Below are 20,648 nucleotides of genomic sequence, written 5' to 3'. Positions count from 1 at the left end.
ATTAAAAACACACACACACATCTCAAAAATTGTATCAACAAATCAATTTCTGTTCGCAAATTGCGCTATTTCCGCACGAGTTATTTTTTTTTTTACAATAAATAATATCTTTGTGTACGTAAAGAATTCAAGCGCTGTATTTTTGTATGCAACGATCTCGTGTCGCGCGGGGACTCTTTAAGAAACGATCGAACTTAACACGATTTACACGTTCAGAGGCAAAGTCAGTTTCTCCGATAAATTTCGCGCTTAAATAATAAATAATCTGTCCACTTTTGTACCTCTTTCGCGCCGGTGTTTCGTCGTTGTCATATCGCATATAATAAATTGACCGTAAAACGCTTGCGTATTAGTTCATCGAACTTTGTCGCCGACCGAAAGGCGAGCTCGATAATAATGGAATCTTAATGAGGGATCAATGTCTTTCGAATCACCGTTGGTCGTACCGGCCGGACCGGGAGTATTATTAGCGGCTCATAAAACGTTCATGGGACGGGAACGATTTTCCGATCAATGCTCGCCTCCAATAACGAGGACGACGTCGTCGCGTGAGATGACGGCGCGCATCTGTTCCGCCGTCGGAAATCGATCACTCGCTCGCGGCCAAAGTATTATTATGCGGTTCTCCCTTTAAATCTTTCAAATTGTTTCGGACAAAAACGCGCTCTCTTTAGTCTCTTTCGTAGACAACAACCGGCCGCTTTGCGCCCAAAAAGCGCTTTATAAAAATTGTCCGCAGATAGAGTCCAACACGGGGGACTTCTTTTAAATTACATTCCCCATTAAGTTCAGTCCGTTTTAACTTCACGCTCGTTTTGGCCTCACAGCGCGGCTTTGCCGTACCGCTCTGTAATAGCATCGCCGTAATCGTCCGCGCGTAATCGTTTACACTTGCATACACACGTTGCTTATATTACTCCGCTATTCCCCCGCGGACCTACTACTTTATTTCATTAAATCGAATTTAGATATCCTTCCTATCTCGATGCGGTGACACGGAGAGGCCGTATCCCAATCGTACTCGCTAAAAAACGGATCAAATATAAACGAGGAATCGCCATTGTCCGACGACCGTGCATAAAAATTTAGTTTTGTTCCGATAAACAAATTTATTTATTCAGCTCGCAGTAACAACTCAACGCGCAGTTAATGGACGGGCGTGGTCTCTATGCCGCAGAGACGGCAGCGTTTTACGAGGCCGGGCATAAACATTTACTGTTTCCGACGGAAATTCGTTGGCGCGCGTTTTATTTGTGACAATAAAATTTGATTTTTCACGCGATACCTGTCTGCATTTCGCAACTAGGCCGCACGATGTTTAAATCGACTTTTCATCGACACGCTAATTCGATTCGTTTTCCCTTTTTTTTCCGAACGATTCATTCTAATTGCTGCGCCGAATCGAATTAATCGGAAATTACTTCCTTCCTTGGAGTGCTGGGACCGACTTTGTTTGACGAACACAGTCAAAAATAGCCAAGATTCTTGCAACCACGTCACGAGCGCAATCTGAGCACACTAAAATTGGCTATAGCTATGGTGAATCTTATATAATGGTGTCGACATATACATTTAACCTTCCTACTTAGAGGAGGGCGCTGTGATGGGCTGATGTCGCTTGCCGGTGTTATACTTTGCTTTCACGGGCTTTTTCTTCGAGTATCAAACGCGAGAGCTTTCGCTATATATATATACATATATACATACATAGGTATATACGAGGAGTGCGGAAGTTAAATCATAAGAAAGGGAAAGGAATGGGGAAAGAGAATGAAAAACGTCAAGAAATTAAAAAAACGGGAAGAGTGGAGAAATAGGGAAAACGACGGAAAAGACAACGTGACGATTTCGGGATTTATATATATATGCATATGACACAGACTTTACCCACCTCGTTCTCCCTGCGCGTGATGAAGAAAGAGGTACTGCAGATATAGAGAGGTTGTTAGGACGAACCGCGAATACACAACCGACTCAAACTATACTTATACATCCCTCACACACATATACATCGACCAGTCAAAGCAGGGACCACGTGATTATGTCTGAGCTGGGAAACAATTTTGCATGGAGCACATGTCCACGCCGTTCTACTATCGACTCGGCACCGATTATCCCTCGCCGATCTCCTCCTGCTAATAATCATCCTCCCGGCCTCTTTCTGAATCCGCCTCAACTTTCCCGACTTCCAAATTGAGTTTCTCCCTTCCGTCCTGGCATTTTTTTTTTCTTTTTTTTTTTCACGATGATTAAAGACGCATGCTTGTATGTATACGCTTCATATTCTTTCCAATTAACTTTCTAATTCCCACCTTCCACCGCTTCTCGACAATTTCTCGTGCATGTAACGGTGATCTCTTTGCTGCGCATGACGTGCATATATCACGACGATAACTCGTAGCTAGAGGAAGGTGAGCCTGTTGTGCACTTCGCGTTGTGTATTCCGTTGCTTCGGAATTAGTTCGAATCGAAGCTGGATAGTACTCGAGTATTCAGTAGCTTGTTGACGAGCGTTATTGAGGAATGTTGCGAGTATATATATATCGAGAGATAATAGAGCTCTTTCGAGCGTATAATTTAGATTTTTTTCAAGCGTTGAAACCATTTGAAAGAGAAGAAGATATTTTTTACTTACTGTTTGTAAGCATTACGTATATCGTGATATCCATTTAAATTCTTACACGCTGATTTTTCACGTAGAAGTATCGCTTCTTATACATATTTTTTACTGCGAAGGATAGAGATCAATGTCCGATCATATATCGATCTGTATCACTAACTCGACAGAACGTAATATCGGTCTTTCAATCAAATTTGTCAATAATGTTGAATAATGAATGAAATCCGCCGCCATTGACAGAAGCCACGCCTTCCACGCTCTAAGAAGACGTTAATTGATTCAACGCTTAATCAAATAATCGGTGACACGACAGATTGCCTAATATAATTCTTACATCCAGGAAGTACGTATTTGAATTAAAGCGTTTTAATTCACAAAAATTCGTTTAATTCCATGATATTACAAGTTGCCAATGTAAAACGATGTTAATTACCGAAATCTATAACGCGAACGGCTACAACGGTGCCGATCAAAGAATTACGTTGATCGGGGAAAAACGATCAAAGGAGGAGAAATTAATGTTCCTCTTACTCGTGTCGATGGCGGATTACGGAAGTGCTCGCGCGTAATCCGCGACTACGCACCACTTTACGTAATCGCGCCAGCAGCAGTAGCAGCAGCAGCCAAGGATCACTTTCCTCTCGAGTCGATTTATCCGAGGTGAGAGTGAGAGAGAGAGAGAGAGAGAGAAAGAGAGACGCCTCGCTCGCGCCCATTCGGTGGGATAACTGACGACGACGCTCCCGTTCCATGCAATTTTCCGGTCGCTTCGTCATCGCCGACGCTTCCGGCCATTTCGTTTATGAACAATTTGCGAGGACTCCTCCCGTCTCTCCTCCGCCTCTCTCTCTCTCTCTCTTTCTCTCTCTCTCTCTCTCTCTCTCTCTGCTCCTTCCCTCTTTATCTCCTCTCTCTCTGCTCCTTCCTTCTTTATCTCCTCTCTCTCTTTCCTCTCTCTCTCTCTCTCTCTCTCTCTCTCTTTCTCTCTCTCTCTACAAACCAGCTTTTCTTCATCCTCCGGACTTTTTATTTCTCATCTTGCCCGAGCAATTTCTCCTCGGCGGTCCGCCGATGCAAACATGCGCGTTCTGGCTACCGCCCAAAGGTCAAATCATTTGCAATCTGCCGATCTACCGATCCAATAGTGAATCCAAACTGAACTTCCTACCTTCCGTGGAGTCGATAGCTGAGTGACGTCTCCGTGCCAGTGACAGGCGAGTCCCCATTCTTGAGATTCTCCGTCCTGGTCGCACGCGCGCTTCGATCCGACACCCACGAGAGCTAATTCTCGATCGATCCTCGTGCCAACCACCCCTGAGACCCTTCGATCCGTTAGCTATTTTTTGTAAACTGACAATTCGCAGTAACGTATACGTGTTGCCGAAAATTTTCTTTCAACTATTTGACAACATTCGACGATATGTATAGCAAAGTGCAACATAATACATCATCAAAAAACATGATCTTATAAATAAATAATTCCCAGAATTTCGCAATTACAGATTACGCGACAAGTGTTACCAGCAATTTAATCGAAAAAAATTTCTACCGAAAAGTTTTTCAAACATCTACTATAACATATTCAATTCGATTCAGTCAGATTCTTCGAGGAATTATCAATAAAAATGTAAATTGCAAGTAAGCTCTACTATCTTTACGACGACAATGTTTACTCGTAGTTTACAACTCCAGTTGTAAGATGCCGTTGACTAGCTGGTCGTAAAGTTCCGCGACAATATGAAAGATGGAACAGGGTGGTCGTGAGCCAACGTTAGACCGTCGTCGGTGTTAATCGCAAACTGTTATGTATAATCGTAAACCTCGAGTATAGTCCTCAGTCTGTTTCACGGCGGTCCATAATGTAAATCAATGAAGCGCCGACTGTACGGATCAAGATATGCCGCGTACACGCGATCGTATACGAAACTCACATGTGCGCACACCTATATAGAGAGGATTACGGAGGGAAAGGGACGAAACGCAATAGGATTAATTGAATATTGGATCGAAGTTCACACCTGCGAATAATACATTCGACCTACCGACAGTCGGCCTTTCAATCGCTTGGTAGATCGTTAATCATGATTTACAAAATCTGCTGGTAATACTGTCTCCCGCGATTTTAATAACAAAAATCGCGAGTCTGTTTCGAGTTTAGTTTACAGAATTTATTCCAGGACATTTGGTAGCGAATTTGTCGCGGCAGAAAGAATCAAATATTAACGCATACAGTCAAAATAGCGAATTTTATTGACAGAAAAATGTCGCCCATGAGGAAAGTCTAATTTAAAACAAACGACCTATCTTCATTTTACTTTGATTCACATGGAAGCAACACGCATTACACCTACTATGACAATACCATCGTTAAATAACGTGACAACTCGTGAAGGGACACGGATCGAATCGATTGATCAGAAAAATGAGAAAATGCTGTAGCGGAAAAAGTGTAAAACGGAGAATCCAAAGGATGAGTACTCGCTGAACAAAGAAAGCTTAGGCTAAGTTCGCGTTCGCTTCGCGCATACATATCAGCGTGCCCTCATCTTTCCAGGAGATTCTTGTCGTTATCGTTACACCGGGACGATCCTTCAAAATGATCGATCTTCTCGACACAGCAAATTAATTATTCCAACGAACGTTTACCAACATACAACATTCTCGGTGTCCTGCAAGTGGAAATAACAAACGAATCGCCTAAGGATATCTAATCTTACTCGTCGACATTATTTATTATGCAGAACATGCTAATTGCGTGTTGCTTACACGCCAGGTTGGATGAGCTGACCGGCGAAAGAGCCCTGAACTGAATACACAAATATTCAACTCCGTATCGTTTTCATAGTATACATTATGTACATATCGCCAGAGCGATATCGTAGTTGGCGCAATAATTTTGCATTAATTTGTATCGCGCGTAAATACCACTGCAGATTGACGCATCTTCATTAATTATGCGAAGACCGGCAAATTGAAACACCGAATGTCGATCGTGCGTGCAATCGTTAAAGTTAAACCGTAATCTCTGCTAATGGGCGTCACGCGTTTTACGGGAGGAAAAGAAAGGGAGAAGAGCGAGTGGCGCCTATATTTGATTTACCAGAGACAACCGGGTTTACACGCGCCTCGCAAATTACGAACTCGCGCGTGTCTAATCTTCACTAAGCGCATAACACGTCAATAAATATTCGCGCGTATATGCTGATCGGCGCGGCTTGCGGTTTACGCTACACACGTACATACACACGTACATATACACCGTGGCGGTTGTTGCCACATGACGGTTTCTTGTTGCCAGGCGACACACAAGGCGCACGTTTCTCATGCCACTTGCATTCGCGAAATGATAGACTGCGAACAATCTCGCAGATTTTCATTCGCCCGCGTCGTTCCCTTTCCGTATCACCCACATTCAACGCCGCGCGTGAAATGTGCGCTTCAACAAACGATCTTTACACGGCAATTTAGCCCCGCTCCGTCGTCACCTCCCGAGAGCTCGTTCTCGAAAATTCAAAGGGCAAAGAAAATTTCAGATGCGACCCTATTCAAAGAACAAGATGGTGGGAATGCAAATGCGCGAGCACACTCAAAGGTTATTCGCCGCCGGGAGGGAAAATCGTCGCAAAATCTCGCTTAAAGCGAGAGATTCCAAGTGCCGTCATCTCTGTATGCGCGCCAGAGAGAAATTCTTAATTGGGCAATACATTCGATAGGAATCTGCCGCGAAAGTTTGCCACGAGATCGGCGTGTTCTCCGCGCGTTGGTGATAACGATAAAATCTTCCTGTTCGCGCATATAGGCATAATTGAACGTAACACCCGGGGAATATCCGACGCCAAAAGTCCGGCCGACGAGGCCGGAAAAACGAAACGAAAAATCGAGATACGAGCACGCAAAAGCCGAAAAATTCCATTGTGCGTATATGGCACCCGGCGCGGGTGGAGTGCCATTTTTAAAAATTTCTAATCGAGTCATGACGCGCGACGCACAGTTTTGCGGGGTAGGACGACAATAAAATTTTTCTCCGCTCGGGCGGAGACTAGACGTTGGGAAATAAACGAGGTGCTCGATACCTGCCTTTCACCTGTTGCACGTGTGTTCCTGCCGCGCCGCGGTGTGCAACGACACTTCTCCCTGAAGCAGCTGCTCGATTCCTTTCCTCTCCCCCGCCGCGCCACGTCTCGCGTTTCACCCGCGAGCTCTCCTTCGTCCCTGTCGCGTACCCTTACGGTCGTCGATCCGTCAGTATCGCATCCTCGAGCGGCCTCACGACTCCGCCGCGAGATTCCCTGCTGTCGGAATTTATTCCTCGTCGAAACAAGACGGACGGCCGCAATCGGCCCATTTGACTGCAGCGAAATACGTTTCTCCCGATCGCCTCGAATTGAAACCCCGGGGTTAGTAAATCAACGGGATACGAGCTGCGGACATTTATTTTGAGCAGCTGCAGGTATTGATCGGCGCCAAATCGGCACAAACATTTTCGATTTGTCTATCATTGGCAGAGAACTACGCCAAAAATCGATCGTGTACGTATTTTCAATTTGCGTTAAAACGTATAACTTTACGCGAGGCAGATTCAATTTTTTTTGTGGGTCGCGTAGTATAGGCCAAATAAATATCAGTATGTATCTGTAATACATTAGGCATACAACGTAAATATATATTGTATAATAAAATGTATTTACACCGAAAATGATGAGATGCGAATGTAACAGTGATCTCGAAATAAAGAGATGCAATACGCTCCATTTTATGTGTCAAGTTCCACTTGCAGCGACACAACGAGAGATACATATATAGTTAACACAACAGAACAACGATAACGACGAAATTTCGTGAAATCAGTGACGGCACTTACCGCCGAGAGACAAGTTCTTGATTTAAGATAGACATAGAGAATCATATGCGATTCATAGGCGCGAAGCGAACGCGCTTTGTTCGGATGCGCTCTTACTTGCGTGCCCCTCGGCGCACTCGATCACGAATTACAGATCAAGCTGTAATGAAAATCTGCTACGTGAAACGTGCGGTGCGTGCGAGCTGGGGCACTCATGTAAGACCACGTGCCGAAAAGAAAAAGCAAAGAAAAGAGAAAAGAGATGTACCGACCTCTCTCGATGAATACATTAAGCCGCGTTCTTTTTATTAGCCCTTAAGTGTTACTCGACGAGAAGTCGGACATCCCAGTTGCTCGAGGAAATCGCCCGCGCGCGGCACGCTCGCGCTGCCTCGGCTTGAGGTATCGGTGTCTTTCGTTCCGACAATCGATTGGTCGTAGAATCGCGCGAAATCATGCGGGTCACGCGCTCGTTATCTGGCAGATCGATTGCCACGCGAGCGCAGGACCGAGACGCAGACAAGGCGCGCCCTCGCGATCGACGAGGGACGGCTCGTTGAAGAACCGAGACAACAAGACGCGCCGAGGCGGGCGATTTCTTCCCTTCCACATTTGCGTGTCGGACGAGAATTGTAGATCGTAAAGAATCGTAAATAATCCCCCCCCCCCAACTCTCTCCACACCCATAATAAAAATACATCGCAACGTCGGGGCGGTGCCATTACCGCCCTTCTTTCGCAGTGCAGCGTACGGCGGCGGCGGTGGAGTTTCTTGTCCTCCCTTTCTTTCTTTCTTTTTTTTTTCTTCAATTTTAACTCGACCTCACGCGTGGAAAAAAACGTGCCCCCGTCAGCGGAACGCACGCGTATAACATTGTAAACTTTACGATGCATCGCGCGCTATTTTACGCACGCGAAATATTTCATGGTATCACCTCTCGCGCGTCGCGCTCCGAAAAAGAGAATCGCGATAACGTATCGGCGCAAAGTATCGGCGAACGTCGCGATTTATGAATTTAACATCGGGAAGTAACGCGTTTCATCTTCGTTCTCCGACTCGGTTCGACGCGGTTGAAAATTCTCGCGCCGTGAAATAAGGGGAAGGAGGCCTTTTTTGTTGCATATTTCAGCGGTGCCGCGCGCCTATCGATCACGCCGCCCTGCACGAGGAATCGAACGACGCGACGAGCCGTATGTTGGTTGGCCCTTACCTCGTTCAATATCACGCAGGAACGACTCTCCCGACTGCGGAAAGCACAAACTGCGTACGCACGTATGCGCGTGCATATATGCGCGCGCCCCGTGGAATACGGTATCGCGAATTCGGTATTTTACGAGCGGAACGATCGGCCGAGATTCGTTGATCAATACCGAGCTCGTTTGCGCGTTCCCGTGCGAGTGCACTTTGGTCTCTTTTCCCCTCCCCCCCCCTACCCCCTCCCCCGAATTCGAAATGTCGAAAAACATTCGGAAGTCTCGCTCGTTAAATCGCGACCTCGTCGAGGAGCTTTATCGACCGGAACAATTCAATCGTATGCAACGAGAGTCCTTTTCCTCCTTCTTTTTTCTACCCCCGGTCGTCGTGAGAAAATCCGCCGCGCGAATACCTGCTCTCGGTCAACGGTGATTTTTCAGAAGCTTCGAAATGAATTTTTCGAAACGCATTTGTAGGTCTCGTTAAAGGTCGGGACGGGAATCAATTAAAATTCGGCTATTAAACACCCGATCCAATCGAGCCGAACAGCGAAATTCTCGACATAACGGTGGCGTAACGCGAGGAACACCCGATACACGTTTTCGCACGCACGCAACGTGTTTCGCGGCGAGATTTACGAGCGCGCAGCGATCCATCGCGGTGACCCTATGGGGAAATAGGTGCCGAAACCCGGTTTTCCCACCTCTCGCGATTACGCGCCGCTGCATCGTCGTCGCTGCAGGTTGCACTGCCCTTCTCCAATCGAAATGCAGTCCGAGCGCATTTCTACTATACTCTGCCGCATACGAACGTTGTCTCTCCCCGTCCCCCGTCCCCCGCCCCCACCCCCCTCGACTCATATCAACTGCTCTCCCTCCATATGACATATAAATTATATATATATATCTGTATTTGTACCAAACTTGAAGACTTATGTCGTCTGTATGTCGTACACCCGAACTTTGTTCGATCCATTTCGCCCTCCGTCACTCAACGAATCAACATCAATTGTATTGATTGATATGTCTGTACAGCGTGTGTGTCGCATGTCATGTGTGTGTGTGTATATATATGTACAGAAATTAATGGCCGTTTCGTGTCGTGGCCGCGGCGTACAGCCTTGCATGCTTTCTTGACGGCGCATAGGTGATCCACCGCTCACACGCAGATTTTCTCTCCCCTCCGCCCCTCTCCTCTACCCTCCCCCTTGTCCTCCCTTCGTGTCACGTGTCTCCGTGTGTACGTGTTCGCGCGTCAGTAAACTACAAAACAGGGATTGAAACCGGAGTAATTTTGGCGAGATCGGATTTCGGTGCCGTACGTTGTATACGAAAACGATTACCATGTGATATATATATGCATTATACGTCGCGGCCGATCGCGCGAGCAAAGATCTCGGCGCTCCTCACGTCCGACGCATCGAGAATCGAGCTTTACCGAACGCCGTTACAGCTCGCGGTTCCGATCCCTGAATCCACAGAAGAAACATGCGCGTTCGTGCACGTGTCTTTACGTGTATACATGTGTAAACGCCTGAATGTGTGAATTTTCGTTATAAAATAAGGAGCATGGTCAATCGTGCCGCTCATCGTTTGAATCGGCTTTTAAACGTGACGTATAGCATCCCGATTGTATATCGCGAGACACGAGGAGAGCGCGACCTGTGCTTCGACCGTGACGTTCCTTCCTCTGCATCATGCGCTCCATTGCCGTCACACTTTCTCGCGATGATCTCGTTTTGTAAAGTCACATTCTTCGGAAACGCGCGCGAGTAACTCGTGCCCGAAAGTTGAAAGCTCTCCGAGCTGACGACCGCGACACTGTGCAGTGTTCGGTATTTCGGAGAGTTTCCCGAATAAAGAACATGGTCTCTCTCGGTCAGAGATCCCGAGGTACCGCAATCCGTATACCACCTCTAAAGATATACCGGAGCGCTCATTTAATTATCGTTTACGTTGCAATCGAGATGACGTGAAACTAACGTCATTTCTAACTGATTACAGATTAATGTTTGCATGTGCATGCATCCGTTTGCAGTCACGAATTGAAACCGATATATAATTTCGACCGGGTTCGTATTTCGGTAATACGCATTTATAGCGGGAATAATCAATGTGTGTTTGTTCAAATCGGTGGAAACAAGCGGCGTCTGTAAGGGTGCACTCGTCCCCGCGCGTATACGTGGAAAATCGAGAACTGGTCGCAATTATATCCGGTTACGATTCCAGATTTTACAGGTGGGCTCTGTAAGCGGTCGATAGCGAAAAGCGGCTCGTTTCCCGAATGTATAATCACCCCGGGGCTATGATTATTAGACGAGGCGATTGCACGTTGCAAGAAGCCCGACCCCCTGCGGGGGCCGCTTCTTAACGTCATCGGCCTGATTAAGCCTGTCGGATAAGAGGCGTTATATATGAAGATTGAATTTAATTAGTTAAGGAGCTGCGGCGCCGAGCCGAGCGAGCGCGCGCGCGCGCGCCGCAGCCGGTGCATTCACATCTCGAGACGTCCATTTCCGCGGATGCATCGCGTTGCCGTAGTAAACCACGTGTAGCCGCTCTCCGTGAATAAGGGTCGAACTTAAGCTGCGAGGCAAAATATACGTGTCGCGATGAATTATGAGGGGCTAACTTTACGAGCCCCGGTGTATCCGTCGTAATTTTCGCTACGAATTTCACGATACAAGCGTCTGCCGTATAAACTGGCCGGCGGCGGCACAGCGTGGCGCTCGCTCGTCGAAATTATTACGGAGGATGATCGTGGTAAGAATCAATTTGGGACGGGAAAGCGAGAGAGAGGACGATGGCGAGAGAGTGAACGAATAAATTTGATTGGACAAGTCGACGACGGATCGGATACGAAATCTTTCTCGGGAACGAAAAAGTAAACGCGACGTAATCGACGGTCGAACGGCAAATGTGATTGCTACATCAGGGAACCCCCTTGCAATTTTTCCCGATGCGGATCCTTGCATATATCCAGAAAAGGGAGGTGTACCGCTCCTCTCGAAAATGTACGAAGTGCATCGAGGACTATTGAAGTCTTATCGAATTCGTTTTACCCTCATTGTGCCCCAGGAAAATTGGAAAGTAACGTCGTTTACGAATAATAACATCCCGCCCTCAATAACGTTTGCCCGGTATCGCAAAGTACGAAAAGGAAAAGCCGTTTGCGAGACTTCATATCATGAAAATATCAAAGTATACTTACGAGCATAAAATTATTCCATTCGATTTATGTGACTTACATAGATCTCCCGCGATAACGCGCTTCTGTAAATGATTAAATATATTGAATCGCCCCGGGTAATTCTATCCATCAGAAAAGGGCTCTTTCGAAGCTTTCGATAACCCACGGGAACCAACCATATCCTATTTGGCTTCAGATCAAAGAGCAACAGATACCGGGCGAGCGACACGGGACTTAAAAAAAGAAACTAGAAAATCTTTTCCAAGGTATCTCCGCCATCGTCACTTTATTTCAAGTTCCCCAATCCTCCGTGTAAGATAGAAGCCAGAGATGGCAGCGACAGAAGTCTTTTGTTCAAGATTTTCGTTTAATTACTTTGATATGATTGCAGCGCGATATCCGCGTAGAGAAGTAGCAGGCCGTGAAATCTTTTGGTCAACTCTTATCGGACTTCAATTAAAATATCTGTGCGGAGTAATTTAGCGCAAAATCTACGCGACTCAAGTTGTTCTCAAAACTAATATTTTATCATACGAAAATATATGAATAGAAATGGGAGGCTATTGACTTTATAATCTTTCGCAAAGCTCTCAGATTAACATCTCGCCTATAATACCTTAAACCTGTTGGAAACTCATCGAATTGTCGCGAAAGATTTTTTGAATCTTGAAAAATCCTGTATTACAAAATATATAACAATCTAAAACTCTTCGAAAGATAAAGGCAATTAGTTTCCTCCTAGTTTCACAAAAATGATATTGATATATGTCGTTTTATCAAATATTTGCAACGATGCGTAACACGAGTCAAAGAGATCAGGTTTTTTTATATCTGAACTAGTGTATACTCTTTATACTGAAAGTGAAATAGGTATATATGTTTGATATTTGGCAAAAAGAAAAAAGCTCTAGTGCAGTTCAATGCAGGAATAGAAAACGGACCTAAAGTTTCGCGTAGAGCGGCGACGTGATTGCTACGCATTCGCGATGGGGGCCGCGCAAGTAGCGAGCACTCCATCGGAGACGAAGACTTCTTGACCACGCGGAAAGCAATTTTCAGCGACGATATAAAGAGCCAGTTTTCCGCCTGTCGGCCGCACGAACGCGTCTTTCCAGGCGCGCACGGTGCGCTGCTTCACGAGAGAGAAATCACCGTCATCGTCTTCTTCTTCTTCTTCTTCGCACCGTCCCACGGCCGAGCGGATTCTCCCGGTTTGCACGCCTTATCACGTAACGTCGGTTTGCGGATGCACCCATCTCGTAGACGTAGTAGTAGAAGTAGACATAGACGCGAGCGGAATCTTGTAGCTGCATGCGCACGTTCGGTTTCGAGTTACCTAACGGAATGTCCCCATCGTGTAGATACGTGCCCGTCTTAATCAAACTTTGACCTTGGTAGCTCGATCTGGTACTCAACTCAGAGGAGGGTGGTGACTTATCCGATTTCATCATGAACGGGGAATGGTACCTCATCGGTGAGTTTCACTGAGCAAGTTTACGACTTGTCAGGCCAATCAGACTCTGCCTCTGTATTGGCGTATCTGTATGTGTATTTGTGTGCGTAAAGGAACGTGTCTTAGAAGGTTAAAAACAAAAATCTCGAATCGACTCGATGCGCGACAATGAATGGGTTCTACGATGATAACACGGAAGTAAAACGCTGGGCCAGTTATAAGGTTTACATGCACAAGAATAAATATAAATTTTTGAGAATTTTGATTATTACCTAACTTATTGTTTAAAACTGATATACAAGGTTAAACCGCCAAACTCAAAATATGAATTTAGGATCTCAAAACAAACAAAATTTCCCTTTAAAAGTTTCCTCACAAACGCTTTGTTTGAGAGATATTGATTTCTTGAATTACAGAACGTTATTATAGGAATGAATAATGTCGAAATTTTTGTATGGGATGTTCTGAAGTAAAACTTGTACGAAATGCGTATTAATAACTTTTAATCATTAAAACAGAGGATAATGCAAGCGTCCGAAAAAATTACAGACGCACAATGTCAGTCAATAACAACTCGTTCTCTCATCAATAGATAATGTTTCCAGGCAGGAAGTTATCATTTCGAAAAATTCATTTAATAATTACATTTTGATTATTGTAAAAAAATAAAGAAGCTAAACCTAACCTAGATTATCTCGACATTATTCATTCCTATAGTTCTATAACTTAAGAAGTCAATATCTCTTAAACAAAGCGTTTGAAAACAAACTTTTAAAAAAAAATTTTGTTTGTTTTGAGGTTCTAAATTCATATTTCAAGTTTGGCGATTTAAGCAACGCTTAAGATACCAACGATTTTTTATGACACTTTGTCTCTTATTAAAAATCGCTCTATCGAAATAAATGAAATTTTTAATTAAAATTCGATGCGTTATGCTTGACGGTTGAGAAATGAAACCGATGGTGAAGCGAAAAGCACTATTTAATTGTTATTTAATTTATATCTACTAAAATTGATATTAAATCACACATATAAAATTATTATTACTATTATTATTTTATTGATTTAATGATATTGAAAGGTCTAAGTTTGTAAACATTGCAGATACTTCATTTCTTGAGGTGTAATTCTCTACATTTTCGCTTTGTTGCACAATAATTGATTTTACTAACGTTTCAATAAAGTCATTATTGTTATTATTTTGGGAAAAAAAATGATTAATTGGTATGGAAGAGAAGAAAAAAGTCAGTTTGACACAATTTAAATTCTCTCTCTTGCCGTTTCACGTCCAGGCTACATTCTCGTATGTTCTCGGTGCGCATACACAATGGTAGGTAATGCACCTACCGTTAATCCGTCGCAATTTGCGAATCTGTTTGTACAGCGTGTACGTTATGAAAGTACAGAACATGGGAATGGAATTAGCGAATAGAATGCAATAATATATTGCAAGGAGCTATTATGGAATTCAACGATTCTATTTTTGAACAGTAATTAACGCGGCCACATCTTTAACAGCTAAATATAATCTTTCATCCGCGTTTCGTATTACGCTGCATACGCAATCGAGGTATCTATTAATTCAACACAGTTGCGGTTAACAACAACGCAGGCACGAGTCCACGAATCGTTACTTCCTAAAAGCGATCCTCCATTTGGAGACTAATACTCACAACTAATACGACAAGCCTCTCTCCGCTTCCGGCTGGTTTTGCGCCACGTTGAAACATCGTGTTGAGCGATGATGATACGAATACGCAATTTGAACTCTGGCTGTCTCGTCGTGCAGCTGGTTTATTGAATATTCACGAATATCAATGTATTTACTCATCTCAACTCCATCAACATAATTATTTGAAAAATTGAATGACTCCCTCTTTTTTTCTTGTCTTTTCATACCGCTACGTGTTTATACAGCGGAAAATCCTTTTTAATTCAATTTGTATACTTCATCCCGCTGTCCTTTGTAGAGCCATCTTCTGTAGCAAGCACCGGCTTTCATAAAAGAAGAGGGTGTATCGCGGAAGAAAATCTCTGCCATCCTGATTCGTTCCAGCTTCTCGACTGGATTCTGGAACGCAAATTTCGCTAGTGATACGAAACAGCGTCATTGGTGTGTGAAGGAATGCTGATGGAAGCCGTTAAGAAACCGCAACTCCCCCCTCCCCCCCGCCCTCCTCTTCTCTCTTCTCCTCCCTCCGGCTTTTCGTCATGCTCATCGTGGATGCTGCAGGATCCCGGAGCGTCTCGTTTCGCGCGAAGTCGCGATCGATGTCACGACTAAATAGAAATCGAAAGATTTTATGAAGCCTCCATATGTCTCGGCGATGCCGCAGTGGCGTACGACTTTATGGTGGCCTCCCCCTTCGCGACGTTAGCATAGCACGTACCTCTTCCTTGTATCCTTCCCTCCTTGTCTTCCTTCTTTTTCCCCTCACTTATTGGCCCGTGTCCTTTTACGACTACATTCCTCGAGCTCGCGTATCGGAAAGTGCTATTTTCATGTACGGCGGTTTTCTCGAAGTGGATTCGGGTCTGTCGACACGCTGAAACTGCAAAGAGAGATGGAGCCTATGATAGTCTCGGTCTAGTATCTTGAAAAAAAATCCTGCAGATATCCGCGTAAAAGAGAAATCTCTCTCTCTCGAAAAAAATTGTATTCTCCTGGAACGAAACTGCAAGAAAGACATAAAAAAAGGAAAATATAAGAGCAATATTATGCTGTATAAGTTGGAAGAATTTGTATATTAATATGTATTGTTTTCGTTAATAATTTTATTTATGAATTTAATGAAAGTTAATAAAATCAACAAAACAATTTTTCTCGATGCAAAGTGAAAGAGGTAAAAAAAAATCTTGAATTGAAGCTAATCAATATTAACTGTTTAAGAGCTGGCAGAGATAAAGTGTGCTCTATTGCGATACCGAAAAATAAAACGCGTGAACACCAGCCTCGATGCCTTCGACCTGCTCCGACCGACAAAACGGTACATTCGATGCTCTCGCGTGTTAGTGGTCGACACACTTATCGGCACATCGATGTGACGCGCGCGATTAAGAGTGTGTTCGCCCCCTAAAGCCGTGTTTGCGGAGACACGTTAATTATCTCGAGGCGGATGCATCGAGCATGGTCCACGTAGTCCGAAATACAAAGAAAAAGTGTTCCCTGCCAGGAACGAGCTAGCAGCGAGCCAGCAACAAGTGAGTGCCCGATATCGCGATGTTCGAGATCGATTCGAGAGCCCGTCCGATCGGAAGCTATTAAGAAATCCTCCGTCCTCGAAAAATATCGAAAACGGCTACGGTCAAGAGTCGCCTTTGGCCCTCGGTAGAAACTTCCACCATCTTCGTCGAGAGAACGCGCCAGCAGGTGCGTCGTATTTAAAGTTCCGCGGGAAACGGCAAGTTCCGCATTTATCGCGACGCGCATATGTCGTCGCTATTCGTTTGCCGGTATAGTTTAAAGGGTTAGCCCATCTCTGAAGCCTTAAAATGATACCTAAGATTTTGGGATTTTTTGTGGGTAAACAGATAACTTTATTTAAAAGCTGTTTAGGGGACATTGTTGTACATATATAAGAAACTAAAATAATATTTTTTTATGCACAAAATGGCGGCGCAATGGCCTACTTGCAAAATTCCTTTTTTCTATTTTTTCAAATCGGTGTACAGGATTCCAGGCACACGGTTTGCTCTTGAACAAAACACAAAGAATTTTCATTATCTACATATTAAAGACTATAGAAGTCGTAGAGGTTTTTTAAAATATTGATTTTTCTCGAAATGGCAGCTATTTTTACGAAAAGTTCATATTTTTGTCAATACAAGTCTTTCGTAAAATAGCTGCCATTTTGAGAAAAATCAATATTTTGAAAAATCCCTACGTACTTCTCTAGTCTTTAATATGTAATTAATGAAAATTCTTTGTGTTATGTTCAAGGTTAAACCGTGTGCCTGTACACTGATAGAAAAAAAGGGATTCTGCAAGTGTAGGTCAGTGCGCCGCCATTTTGGGCATAAGAAAAATAAAAAAAATATTTTTTTTTGTTTCTTAATGTCCTCTAAGCAGATTTTAAATAAAATTATCCATTTACCAACAAAAAAATCTCAAATTTAAGGTATCATTTTAAAACCGCAGGGATGGGCTAACCCCTTAACTCGTCGCAAACGGACTGGAACGAGAGAGAGCGCGGAAATTCGCGACTCCGCGCGAGATCTTATTGTTCCTTATGAGACGTGCCGTAATCCTAGGGTAGTTTAAAGCAAGACCGCAACCGTAGAGAAATCGCTACGGAGGAAGGTCGACGTGACTCGCAAGGCACGAATCTTTCGGCGCAAAGGGTGCCGCCCATGACTCGACGGCATTTACAGCTCTCTCACGAGTTCACGTAGCCTCGCGATAAAACAGATGGATGGATGATAGATAAACTTTATGTCTTGGGAGATTTTAGTCCCCTCAAGACGCACGATACGCAGACGTAGTGCAGTAGCAAAAAATAAAGAAGAGGACAAAGGGTAGTAATAATAAAGAGATATAGAGATAGCGATTATAATAAGCGGATAGGCAGGTGCTTTATTATGTTCTCAGCAGAGGTACGTTATCTTACAAAAAATAATAGGGTCAGAATAATATAGCGAGCAAGGATGGAGGGGGAAAAAAATTGAGGGACCGAATGTAATCGAGGAATGCAATCGAAGGGCGCGAGCGATTACTCCGCCGTGTTGAAATATCCATGTCGTGTTTAGTCCCTCGGACAGATATGTCGGCGTGTACATCGGTGCTGGCACTTTTTCCAGGTATGCCGGGGAAGAAGAACACGATAATGTATCAATGCTGCCCGGAGCCGTACGTTGACGTCACGTTCACGATACAGATACGCAGGAGGACCCTCTACTACTTTTTCAACTTGATCGTGCCCTGCGTGCTGATATCGAGCATGGCCCTACTGGGCTTCACCCTGCCGCCCGATTCCGGCGAGAAGCTCACCCTAGGTAACGTAATTCTTAGCATGCCTGCCTGCACACCAGCCAAACACACCTCTTCCTTTCTTTTCGGTTGATTCGTTGGAATTGTTACTGTTTACGCGATATGTAATATATACACAGTATACATTTAGCTTGGAATATAAGCTCACGAGACGTGTAGATGTTTAAAGTATAACGAAATATGACGTGGAAATTTTCTCACTTTTTAAGACGTTAATTTCTCGCAAAGTTAAAAAGTAAGTTACTTTCCGACGGATGGAAATTTTTTTTTATTACGTTACGCAAAGTCGAAAACTTTCAAGTTACTTGTTAAGGAGCTCATATATTTATTGTAAATTTTCATTTATAAAATTTTTTTTAGCTTGGCTTACAAGTTGCTCTTAATTAGCGAGCGACATATTTTATTATTTAATATAACGGAATCATTCTATTAATGACATGATATATGATGATGTACGCTGCATATATTACATATCTACACGCGTGTTTATACATCTTTACTTTTTTTGTAAGTATACTTTCCGTTGATACTTTATTATACTCTCGGCGCCACTGCTGACTGTCCTACGTTTGTTTCGTTTTGACGACGGAAGGAAAGTAGTCAAAGATCGACTCTACTTCGATCACGGACGACCAAACGACGTCGCGCAACGTTTTCGCCGGGCGACTTTCGCGTAACGGCGATCTATACAGCGAGATACTCTCCATTTCTTTTTTCCTCTCACGGATCACACGCACACTTCTCCGGCTGTTGATCGTTAAATCGTTTAGCGGGGCTCTCGATGTCTCGAAAGCTCTCGTTTTTCGTATATTTATCACCGACGATAGTGCGCGTGCACTTTCACTCGCGTATCGATTAGTCGAACATACCTTTGCAATCACACTTAGCCATCAATACGAGTTTTATTGTAACGTATATTATATTGCTGGAGAAATAGGAGACCGTTATTCCTCGAATGACTCCTTCACATAGATTTCTACTTTCAATTTAGGAGTATATCCTTATATATATTTATATAAGATAAATCATCTCTTTCGAGATTTATATCTCGATCATCAAAATATAGGGCGTTCAAAAATCTCGTCGTAGTCTATGAGCAACAGCTTCGAAACAGCTATATATATATATATATTTTACAATCAATCGAAATCGATATTCCTCGCTGTATATACTATCTATTTCTCAAGGTAGGGTAATGTCGCCTTATTACGTGTCGATACGTTTGGCGCATATGCGTTTCCCGCGCATCAGACGCCAGTAGTAGCGCGGTCGCCTCGTAAAATCGCAATGTCTATGGGCGCCTTCGACGTCTCACGGGCTTATACGTCCACGTTTACATTTACGAAGGGTCGTTCGAGGAAGAGTGCCGCGTGATTTGAATTTTGGATACGTCGGGCAACCAGTACATCGCGTTAGCCTGTAAGGGCGTGCTGCATGTTACATAGCGCGCCGCGCGTATCTCGACATGTAAACGCCGTCGGTGATGCATATTTTAGAGGATCCGCGCAATAAGCCTCTCTCGAACGGCTCCTTTGGTCCTGCAACGTTGGTAGGCTACGTGAAATATTACGCGCGGCGTTTTCCTCCATCGCCCGCTCCACGGTGAGCGCTGTACTCCAACTGGCCGATGGTACATATATCGACGATTTTTGACGTATTCTCCGTTCGGATGCACGCATCCGCGCGCGGACATCTCCATTTCGACAAGCGAAATGTCCACGTTTGACGTTGAAGTGTTTAATCCCCATCGGGAACTGACAAGTTATTAGCCAACGGAGAGAGTCGAAGAATTTCATAATTCGAGATGGTCTATCAATCGGGGAGTCGAATAGTCGATCGAGCCCCTCAATTATTCAGGGTTAACACACAAATAAACCAGGAGCGATCACACCTCTCCACCGTTTGGCGCTCCGCCTTACACCAAAACGCCGAATGAACTGCATAAAATGACATCCGCGCCCTCGTGAATATTCATGGCGCAGCGGGGCAGATCCAATCTCCGGCTCTCGATACTGCATCGAGGGAAAAGTCGCCGTCTCGCCCCCGTCCAAGTTTTTGACGTGTCCAGAGATAATGGGACTTATCCCTGCGGGGTGCTTCGCGCGATTTTTCTAAGATTGCGCGGGAACGGTGAAACGCCATCGCCATCATAAAGCTCGAAGACCCGATCATTTTCACCAAATCGATTTTTCATTCCTACCAACTTTTCCACTCGTTTGTGAATTCTCCACTGCGATGCAACTCTATTGTTCGTTTCTTTTCTCTTCCTTGTTGATCGGTTTCGTACGACTCCGCTTTCGATCAGGCTTTCCAAACACGCCGGGACGGGCGTGTATAATTCCCCGTCTTGTGTCCGAAGCAATCG

General features: G+C 44.3%; 1 protein-coding gene across 4 annotated transcripts in view; it reads left to right on the top strand.

Moving 5' to 3' along the window:
- Positions 1 to 20,648, top strand: part of LOC105462690 (neuronal acetylcholine receptor subunit alpha-7) — a 213,285-nt gene that overhangs the window by 115,820 nt on the left and 76,817 nt on the right. For all 4 annotated transcript variants that reach the window (XM_011709490.1, XM_011709489.1, XM_011709488.1 and 1 more), the window contains exons 6-7: positions 13,242 to 13,317; positions 18,094 to 18,288. In XM_011709490.1, the coding sequence (XP_011707792.1) occupies positions 13,242 to 13,317; positions 18,094 to 18,288 (271 nt within the window). The remainder of the gene's footprint in view (positions 1 to 13,241; positions 13,318 to 18,093; positions 18,289 to 20,648) is intronic.

This window comes from Wasmannia auropunctata, unplaced genomic scaffold (assembly GCF_000956235.1).
Source record: "Wasmannia auropunctata unplaced genomic scaffold, wasmannia.A_1.0 LD336095.1, whole genome shotgun sequence".
NCBI lineage: Eukaryota > Metazoa > Arthropoda > Insecta > Hymenoptera > Formicidae > Wasmannia > Wasmannia auropunctata.
The sequence above is the reverse complement of the archived record's forward strand: the minus strand, read 5'-3'. Positions and strand labels throughout refer to the sequence as shown.